Genomic DNA, 10,676 nt, shown 5'->3' with positions numbered 1-10,676 from the left:
GACTGATCCAGTTGAATCTCCTCATTTTACAAATGAAGGAACTGAGACCAAGAGAGATGAACTGGCTTTTTAAATGTCATTTGCCCTCGCCAAAGCCAGCGTAAAATCTCTGTTCTCTTTTAGCAAGACTGTAGATAGTGAATGGCAACAGTTTGGTTATCGTGTATTCTCCTAGAGAAAGAATTAGGGGTTTTGTGGGGGAGAAGAAATTTCCTCTTTTTCCCCTCTTACTTTTTCTGACTGGTCTAATAATCAAATTGACATGAGACAGAGTCACAGGAGAAAATAACCAAATTTAATTATGTATGTACATACAGAGGTACCCTAAGAATATAAGACCCAAGGACAAATCTGGCAGTTAAAGTTTATGCCATTTTAAGCTTAAGACAAAGAGGGGTTGTGGTTTAGGACTTCAAAGGATAGGAAGGCAATTCACGTGGAGACGGAAAAGCCAATGGTTTATAAACAAATGTTTGCTGGGCCATCTTTAACAATGGGTCCCATGCCTTGCTAGGTGCCTCCTTGTCCAGCACACCTAATTCATATTAAACTATGGCTGTCTATGATGATAGCTCCCTTCCTGGTGCAGATCCTCTATCTAAATCCTCGTAGGCAGTTAGGGAGAAGGTCATAGGTTATTCCTGAGACTGTTGTTTCTTAAAAATAATCAGCTTAAAATAATAAGTATGCCAAAAAGACATATTTGGGTGTGGCAAACTCTGCTCTCCTTCAATTTCATAGGTAAGGCATCTTCTAAAAGAGGGCCCTTCAACTTTTCAGTGAAGGGCCAGATAGTAAATATTTTTAGGCTTTGTGGGCCGTTTGGTCTTCTTCACAAAACTACTCAACACTGCTTTTATTGCAGGAAAGCAGCATAGACAATGAGTAAATGAATGGGAATGGTCTAGTCAAACTTCGTTTTTGGAGTAGGAGGAAGGCTCGATAAAGCTAGCCCGCCAAAATTGCCACCCATGTTCTAGGACAAGGTTCTAGATATCTATTACTGTGCAAAAAAATTACCCTAAAACTTAATGACTTCAAACTATGCCCAGTTGGTGGGATTCAGCTGGTGGCTGACCTGGCCCCTTAGCATGGAGAGCTGGAAGGCTGGGCTCAGCCAGCCCTTCTCCCTCTCTGTGTCTTCCCATGGCATCTCTCCAGCAGGGATCAGTGCTTCTTACAGGACAGCTCTCAGGGTTCCAGGAACAAGTATTTCAATCTCTTGAGCTTAGATACTGGGCTTAGCCATATCCACAGAATTCTGCTAGTAGAAGGAGTCTCAGAGGCTGTTCAGATTCAAGGAGGGGGGACATACCCTCCATCTCTACGCAGGAAGTGTCAAAAACTCTGTGGCCATTTTAAATCTGCCACAGACAGAAAAGTAAGCTGGGAGGATGGGCTCCTGCATACCTCTGCTCTGGAAGAGGGAGGACTTTCCTTCATTGCCCTCTCTGGATTCACAGAAGAAAAGATGGGATGAAGACAGAAAAGGGTCTGTGAGATTAGGGCCCATGAGCCCATTTCACATATGCTTTTTTATATGACCAGCCTGAATTTGTATTTATAATATACATCTATATTATTAGATTTCATTTGGCTTCTACCAGGTACTTGTACCCATTTCCTTTTCAGAGAATTTGAAAATAGTACATTTTAAGAAGGCCAGAGTTCAGATTGCCCCAGTACTGTGGTAATGAGAGCTACATAATGCATGGTGAGAAAAGCAGATAGGCAGACAATTGAATATATAAATGAAATGTAATTCTTAATCCTACTTAGTTACAAGCTGGTTAGTGTTACTAAAAGTTGACCCTCAGACTCTCTGAGCTGTGTCTTTTGTTCTTGTGTGTGTGTAAAATGACATTGATCCCTCTCTCTGCAAAAGGGAACTTGTTTCCTCCACAGAGTCTTGCAAACCTCTAACATTACAGTAACCATAGTAGTTCTCTTCTATCCCCTCTATTTTCCATTGCCAGATGGACTCAGATTTATTCTATTAAACATAAGAACTCCGAAGTGAATGATAGTGCCCAGTATCCTTGATCGTATTGCTATCACGGTAGAAATTTTCCACTGCCCTTTTCCACTGTCATTTCATTTAAATTATTTAGAATCATGTGGATTCACCCATCTACTTGAAGGACAGCTCCCATTGGTGCATTCATTGTTACAGAGCCTCTGGATGTTCGTAGTTGAATTCATACTATCGCTTTTGAAAGAGAGTAAGCGATTTCAGATGCTTCCTTCATGAAACAAGGCCGCATGAGATCTGGTTTTTCTCAGCCTAAAAGAGACGACTCCTGCCACAGGGCCTGCAGCCACCCAACTTGGATATGCAGAGTTAGGGATGATGGGCTGCCACCAATGTTGATTTACAGCATTTGATTCATATAAACTTAAAAGAACTGGGTGCCTTTTCTACAGACAACAACACTGCTAGATCTTTTTATAACCTTTAAAGGATAAGGATGGAGGGAATAAGGATGAACAGGATGGAGGAGTGTGGTGAGGAAAATGTGGTTGAGTTCAGAATGAATGTCACAGATTATTAAAAGAAACCAGAAGGGATCAAAGTCACTGATATTCTCTGCCTTCGTGTTTTTCCCCACCAATTAGTGGCAAGAATTCTGATTGTCTTTCCAGTTGTAGCTCGTTAAAGTGCAAAATGTGTCTGAGACTAACTGCTAGAGCCCCATAATATTGATTGGCTTTCCTTTATCCCCATAACACTTCTTAAATCTTACAAAACCCCTTTAATATATTGTCTAGTTTCCTATCACTAGTTGGCCAGTGAGTTAAGTACTCAGGACTTCAAAAGCTTTAACAATATAAAGAATGCAGTTTTGATATAAAAGAAACATTGGTTGGTTATTTTATAATTAACATTACATGTTTGCCATTCAGCCTTCTTTTTTTTTTTAACTGAATGATGTTTGCTAGTCATTTTTTTAAATGGTGGCAGATTCAGGATCTTTATTTTCCAATAGCAATGAAATAAAGGTATTTTCACCCCCATTATTTCTTTGTTTCCACTTAGAAATAGGAAAGATGCCCCATATGAGATTTTATCTATGTACAACAAGTAAATGTAATGCAGTGTATATACTGTAGGAGAGTTTTTATATATTTAATTTCCTGGCTAGATAATATTCAGTAATGTACCAAATTTAAAAAAAAAATAAAATTAAACTACAAAATTAATTTCTAAGTTTTATAAACTTTTTATTTAAAATGTTCAATAACAACTTCCATGATAAAACATATTTATGTTGATTTTAATGAGAGTCTTCCCCTCTATGGTAGAATTATTTTATAGTCATAAAATGGAAAGACTTGCCCACTACCTCTCTATAGCTTCCCTCCCAAAAGAATGTAAAATTAGTAAGTGGAACCTGCTCCAATCCTCAATGTGGGAACTGAAAAGTGCTCTATCTTCTGTAAAAACCAAGGTGACCGACATTCCAATTCTTCCCGGATTTTCCAGATTTTGGCACTGATAGTCTCAAGTACCCAGAAACACTCAGTCCTGGGCAAACCACAACAGTTGGTTGCCCTAATTCAGGTGCTTTCCCTTGGAAAGTTTGTGATACTCTTTGAATGGAGAACTAGACAGATTGTTAAATACTTCCGGTTTTTTAAAAAGATATTGCAGATCTTCATTTTCATTTTTCTTTTCCCAACTTCACTCTTTCACTTTCTTTCTTCCCTGTCATCTTCATGCTCTGAACCACTGGATAAGCTAGAGGCATGTTTTTCCACTCTTAATATTTCTAATGCTTTAGTCTTTAATTTTCCTGAAAGAGCTTATCCAAAAAGGGGTTGGTTTCCTTATAGTTTGTTTTGACCCCTCTGTTCACCATTAACGTACTTCAGCAGCTGCGTTATTTTTGCCCACCTCAGCTGAAGAAAGTGTCCCAACGTAGAGGCATTCACTGTGGCAGTGCTTTGAACACAGCTCAGTCTTACCCTTATCTCCGGCAGTCACCAAGGGCATAATATCCTTAGTGGGTAACTGTTCACAGCCTGTGACTGCCCCATTACCTGCACCCTCTTCTGCTGATTTGATAGTTCTCCAAATCTGTATCTCACGCTAGACGCCTCACGCACTGCACAGTATGGAACTAACTAGACTTGAACCTTTAAATTTGTGAAAAATTGGCAAAGCTGGTTTACATAATCTATTGGGCTGCTTCTCTCTGAAGTTCATGTATAATTAAAAAAAATGTTTTCCCCATTATATTCATTTCCAGCACTCTATGCCTAATGCCATGCCACCCTGAACAAGCCCAATCCCGTCTGATCTCGGAAGCTAAGCAGGGTCGGGCCTGGTTACTACTTGGATGGGAGAACACCTAGGAAGACCAGGTGCTGTAGGCGTAAAAAATAAAAATAAATAAATAAAAAATAAGGGATTGTAAACTGACAAGGTCTTTGCAATCTGTGAGGTCAACCAAGGGTTGCTTCGCCTAAAACAAAAACAAAAACAAAAAATACTCTAGTCTAATCAGCTGTATTTTTTCCTAAACAGTTCAAAAGAAAAATTGTCACAGATATACTGGCTGTGAAATTCTTCTTCGTTGAAAATAAGTCATATATATCTGTATTTCATTCAGAAGCTGAAATTTGCTTTCTCCTGTGCTTTCGAAAGCCTAAAAGCAGTTTCAAATCATCTTCCATCATGTAGCTGTCTTTTTAGCAGTGGCGGTAGTTTCCTAGAAATGATTGAAGCTTAAGCAAACAGCCGTATGCTGATACATACATCTATCCATTAGCAAAGATAAGTACTTTATTAAAATTACTTGTAATGAAGTGTATGCTGAATTGTGTCTGCAGCCATAACAGTGAAATTGTGGGACAGTCAAGTAAATATAAACCTCATTCAAATAACATTCTTCTCCCCCCACGCCACGACAAATAACATTCTTAATGGGGGCTGTTCATCTGTTTTTGCCCTTTCTGGGCTTTGCAATCTGGCTGTGATTGCCAGGACCCTCTGTCCAGGTGTCCCTGGAGAGTTCTTTAATTTAAGACTTCATGAAAGAAAGAAAATGACTTGTCGAGACTACACATTGGTGAGAACTCGTATTATAAAATGAGGCCTATGTAATTGAATTATATAGTTAATATAAATAAAATTATATAAATAGCTGACTCCAAACAACATACAGTCTAGAATTTGGGAACAATTTTAGCCTGGAGTGGCTGACAGATGGTTCTTTGTTTCAGTGGTGGCCAGTTTCCTCTTTCCTCTTCCCCTGTCAGCTGTCTGAGTCTGTGGATGCTCTTTGGGATAGGGCTGTTCTTGTCGCACTCAAGTCAGCACTGCAGTGCTGTCAGAGAATGCAACGTTTATATCAGAGCGTTATGGACAATTCTTAGATTCCGTATTTGTAACTGTTGAAACTTGACATTAATGTGGGGGAGGGGGCGGATTTTGAATTGCAAGAGACAGGAAACTCTCTCGAGTTACTTTGGTGGACAAAGGGATTTATTGAAAGGAAATATATTCACAGAACTGTAGGAATTAGCTGTTTTCCCTGATCTCTCATGGAGCGTCTGGTCTCTTCATTGACTTACTCATAATTTCTCATACCTCTTAAATTCAACTCTCACATGTCTCTCATTCTAAATCCAGAACTTGAAGCTACAGCTCCAATATTAACTGACTCAGTTTCTTTATTGTTCTGAATTAAAGTCCCAGTGTGACGTAAATAAGTATGGATTTTAATACTTGTCTCTCTTACTAGACTGCAGGGCATCTTGAATATAAGGATGATGTCTGTTTTATTTGTCAAAATGCCTAAAAGGTACTGAGTAAATATTCAATGAATTAATAAAATATGCAGAAAACCATCTGAAATCTACTAATAAACATTCTTATTGGGGAAAGGTTTCTACATGAGTTGAACTGGCTGAGTTTTGGACTGAAGTCACCTTATTCTTTTCCTAGTTACTAAACATTTCTCACTGCTCCAAGGACTTTCAAACTGCCTTGCAAATTAGAGTCAAAATGCTCAGTAATGACTGATAGGATGAAAACATTCAAATAGCAAATGTTGGGGGAGAGACTGTTTCCATAGTGACTTCTGCTTCAGGACGACTTCACACTGATGAGTGAGTCAGCTGACCCACCACAAACTCAAAATCATCCAGTTGCCATTAACCTACAAACCAGCCCCCATGTTAGTGCTGATGGCAGTAACCCTGCATTTGATTCGCTACTGGGAGGTTCTTATTTTGGTAAAAAAAGAGTTCACAGAAGCAAGTGGGTGATGGTGGAGGTAGTGAAGGGAGAGAATGTGTGGATCCAGCTGTTGATAGTTGGGGGTGTGTTTTCGCTTACCTAAGGAATAGCTTTTTTCTGTGCGATGCCATGGTTTCTGGCTGTCCCTTCAGGGAATCTTTGTCCTAGGAATATCCTGTCTGTGTTCCTGCACCACAGTTCAAAGAGAGAGGGGCCACTTTGGGCAGAAGAATATTTCCTGATTATAGACCAGATGAAGTTGTTATTGATAGAAACATGGACACCAAATACTTCTGGTGTGACACCCTTTTCCTCCCACAATTAAATACTCCTGGTTCTTGTCCTTTTTAAACCATCACACACATTTCACACAATGATATTCTGTTTGCAGAAATCACTGTAATATGGTTTTCTATTGTGAATCCTAAACCTTTCTATATTGTTTTATCATGAGATGGATAACATCATTTTCACAAACATTCTGAAAATATCTAAGTTAATGTTATTTCCTTCAACATAGTTACTTGGGGGGAGATGAAATGCTTATTCCAATGATATGGTCATTGCCCAAAACATTTTTAGAACTCCTCTTCCAGTATCATTAATTGCTTCTCTCATATTTTGAAGTAAGTATGGTTCAACTCTATAGGGATATATGGATAAAGGTGTGAATACATTGTCTTTTCACTGTATTCTACTTAAAACACTTCTGTACTTACCTTATCTTTTCCCCACATAATGAAAAAATCTAACTATTGAATGAGCACTCCATTGTCATGTCAGTTCCAAGTCTGCATGTGGTTAACTGCACAGCTCTCACCTGACTTTAGAAAATGCCAGTGTAGCCCCACAGGTCTGATGTTTGCCACTAGGCATTAGAAATGCTATTGTCTTCATTAAGTGGAATTATAGGTTTCATTGCCTAAAACATAAAGTATAGATAAAATGGATTTTTCTTATCATCTGCAGGAAATGTTTGATGTTATATTGGATGAAAACCAGCTGGAGGATGCATGCGAGCACCTGGGAGAATATCTCGAGGCATACTGGCGTGCCACCCACACAACCAGTAGCACCCCCATGACCCCGCTGCTTGGAAGGAATTTGGGCTCAACAGCACTCTCACCCTATCCCACGGCAATTTCTGGGTTACAGGTATTGTCACTTTCCACTCGTGCTTTGTAACCTTCCTTTAAGGTTCCATAGAGAACTGGTTTGGGATAGAGATTGGAATTGCCCTTAATCTGAAGAGGGAAACATGTGTGGGCATTATATTTTTAAAAATCTAAAATATTACTTAATCGTGATCTGCCCTAGACAAAGGTATCCAGAGAGTGGCCCTTTTCTTAGAACTTTGCTCTATGTTAATTTACAATGACTTTTACTTAGATAAGTTAATTTCTCTGTGTAGACTTTGCCAGGAAACTTAACAGTGCAAGTATCCATGTCACTTCTTAAGGATTATACAATAGTGGCAGTGTCAGGCACCATGGCAAGCTAAGTAAGATAGTTTGGGATTGGTGGACCCTTGACTGCCCTTAACTAATCCTGCCCCCAGGCTGCTGGGTCCCCTAGCTTGCCCAATACAGAATGTGCACACGAGTAGAGCTGCTCTGTTCGGAAACAGTGACAGATACCTGAGTTTTCTTGGGTGTGTGTGGGGGCCCATTTTGGTCAGCAGCTATGACAAGTGTCCTTTAAGGAAGCTGAGGACAAATACAGGTACTCTCTTCTGCTGTTCTGGTGCTGTTCTCAGAGCTAGATGTGGGGAGCCAGCGGCATTATGATACAAAGTGATTCATGCCTTTCTATATCAATTATTACTTACCACTTATCAAACAGCTGCTGGAATGTGGCCAAACTCCCAGCTGACTGAGAAACAGGTAGTCAATCGAGCCCTCTTGCATCATGATTAGTTTTGTATTAGTGGGTTATAATAGTCATAATTGAAGATCATGTAGAGTTAACTCTGAGATAAACGGCACTCTTTGAAATGTTATTGTAACTGTATTACTCTGCTACAAAATTGCATCTTTGTAAGCAGAGAAACTGCCATATAAATGAATAGCTTTCAAGGCTGGAAATGAACATGGAAAATGTGCTACTGTACAATATACATATATACTGTATACAACATACGTGAATGCACCAGGTCTATTTCTTGCCTTGTTTCACTGCCTGTGTGCTGATCCGAACGTGGAATTTCCACTGACTAGTTTGGGTTGACTCCGAATTGTACATTGTGGGATGAGAACTGGATGCATGAAGCAATATGATGCCATAATGTACCTACAAATGAAATGTTGCCCTTTGTTTATGAATGCCACACTCTTGACTCATCATCTTGAAGATATTGCCTAGAGTGGTTCTCCTAGTTCCATTTGAGTCAATGTAGTGCCCTTTATCCGTGGCCTATTTCTCCTAGTAACCATGGAATTTAATAGTTAGACCCTGGGCTGAGGTTAAAGGCACAGGCTGTGACTGTTGAATGAGTTTCCTTCTGTGTGAAGGTGAGTGTCCTTTAGAGAAAATGTATCTGGGTCCTTGGTTTTATCAGGATCCTGTTTCTTAACTGAGGTGACCCACCTAAGCAGGTAGACACAGCTATAATATGTGTTTTCCTGTGATTTGAAGAAAAATGCTGAATAACAGTTTCTGAGCCATTAAATAAGTGCCTGAAGATATTAATTTCAGTTAATGGTATTAGAGGAATTTAGTTTATATTTGAAGATTATTTTTGCAGGGCAATTCAGTTGAGGAAGCAAGATTTACAAATGTATCAATTAGTTGGCTCCATAATTGTTGTATACTCCTTTGGAAAGAATATCGCTGAGGGTCTTACATTTGTATAGGATGCAGATATAAATGCACTATTTTATGGGCAGCATGAACTATAATTGCATTAAAATATTTTTAAAAGGTATGAGGAACATTCAGCTAGTTAAAGGTGAAGTGTGTGACTGAAAGACTTTATTAGTTTAAGAGAGAAATAATAGATGCTATTCTGAACTTTAAGTTATTTCCTAATAATAAAATAATCCTCATCTTTGCAATGGAAGTGGAGTTATTAGGCCTTCCTAAATATATTAAGTTCCATTCAGCAGTTAACTTTCAATTCCATATTTTTAATAGAAAACCTAATCATGCAGCATCATGTAATTAAATTCATAAGCTATCAGCACTTTGGCATCTTTGCATGTTATGTCCCAAATAAATAAGATCAGGTATTTTAAGCGGATTGTTTGTGCATCAAAATGCTTTAAGTCATATATTCAGCATCTTATTGTACAGGTACTACTGTTGTACATACATTTACGTGTTCTAAATGAAGAAGCTGATATCATTTAATCAATAAACTATCTGATATTTTTAGAGTCAGCGTATGAGGCACAGCAACCACTCCACAGAGAACTCTCCAATTGAAAGACGAAGTCTAATGACCTCTGATGAAAATTATCACAATGAAAGGGCTCGGAAGAGTAGGAACCGCTTGTCTTCCAGTTCCCAGCATAGCCGAGATCATTATCCTCTTGTGGAAGAAGATTACCCTGACACATACCAGGACACTTACAAACCCCATAGAAACCGAGGATCACCTGGGGGATATAGCCATGACTCCCGACATAGGCTTTGAGTATGCAGAAACAAACAAAAATTTCATCTGTTGACAACTTGCCGTAGCACTGCTAGGATAAACCAATCATCTTAACTTGGCAAGCACAGCACAGTATTTACTGTGTTTATGGGCTACTGTCATTTGATGCTAAGTAAGGGCAAAAAAAAAAAAAAATGTACATTATGCCCTTAAGTCTAGATGGATATTAAATGCCCAATCATATAGATATTTTTAAGTGCAACATTTACGTAACAGTACCTTTTGTTTTCTTCATTAGATTTAGACACATCAATTTGTAATTTAGGGTACTTATCAAGGCACATATAAAATAATTTCCCATGCTGGAAATTCCAAATGACCAGTTCCAGTTGGAACCAATTTATAAACCAATTCCTGTTGGAATTTGGGTGAATTGACTAGAAAGTCTACTTAAGCATGTTGCAATCAATTTAAAAATCTGAGAAAAAAACTAATTAATGAGAATATCACAATACCAATAGAAGCCAAAACCAGCTATGGTATTTATTTGCTGGAAGCTAAATTTACACTTAAAGTTGGAATGTATACACACTTTAATATATGTTAATGTTGCCAGAATGGCTTTTCAAACTTACCAAATGGATGGATAGTGCCAAAAAAAAAATCTCGAATTAATGCAGAAATTATATGGTCTCCTCAGATTTTAATATTTTTCTTTCTTTCCTGGCACAGCTGTTGTTTCAAAGTGTTTTGCTTTTTGTTTAGTCACTACTGTGAGTTCGTTTGAAGCTGGCAAAAAAATCTCAAAATTTCTTTAGCAGTGAGAGAGAAGAGTAA

General features: G+C 38.5%; 1 protein-coding gene and 1 pseudogene across 5 annotated transcripts in view; both read left to right on the top strand.

The window, feature by feature from the left end:
* CACNB4 (calcium voltage-gated channel auxiliary subunit beta 4) overlaps positions 1-10,318 on the top strand; it is a 210,910-nt gene extending 200,592 nt beyond the window's left edge. For 2 of the 5 annotated variants that reach the window (XM_006921069.2, XM_006921071.2), the window contains exons 13-14: positions 7,214-7,399; positions 9,618-9,880. In XM_006921069.2, coding sequence (XP_006921131.1) covers positions 7,214-7,399; positions 9,618-9,878 — 447 coding nt within the window. In that variant the 3' untranslated portion in view covers positions 9,879-9,880. Of the gene's footprint in view, positions 1-7,213; positions 7,400-9,617 lie in introns of all 5 variants that reach the window. The other 3 variants (XM_006921070.2, XM_006921068.1, XM_006921072.2) reach the window with 3 other exon arrangements.
* LOC112470634 lies at positions 4,259-4,377 on the top strand (annotated as a pseudogene).
* Positions 10,319-10,676: the final 358 nt, after the last annotated feature.

The sequence above is a fragment of the Pteropus alecto genome, unplaced genomic scaffold (genome assembly GCF_000325575.1).
Source record: "Pteropus alecto unplaced genomic scaffold, ASM32557v1 scaffold3, whole genome shotgun sequence".
Taxonomy (NCBI): domain Eukaryota; kingdom Metazoa; phylum Chordata; class Mammalia; order Chiroptera; family Pteropodidae; genus Pteropus; species Pteropus alecto.
The sequence above is the reverse complement of the archived record's forward strand: the minus strand, read 5'-3'. Positions and strand labels throughout refer to the sequence as shown.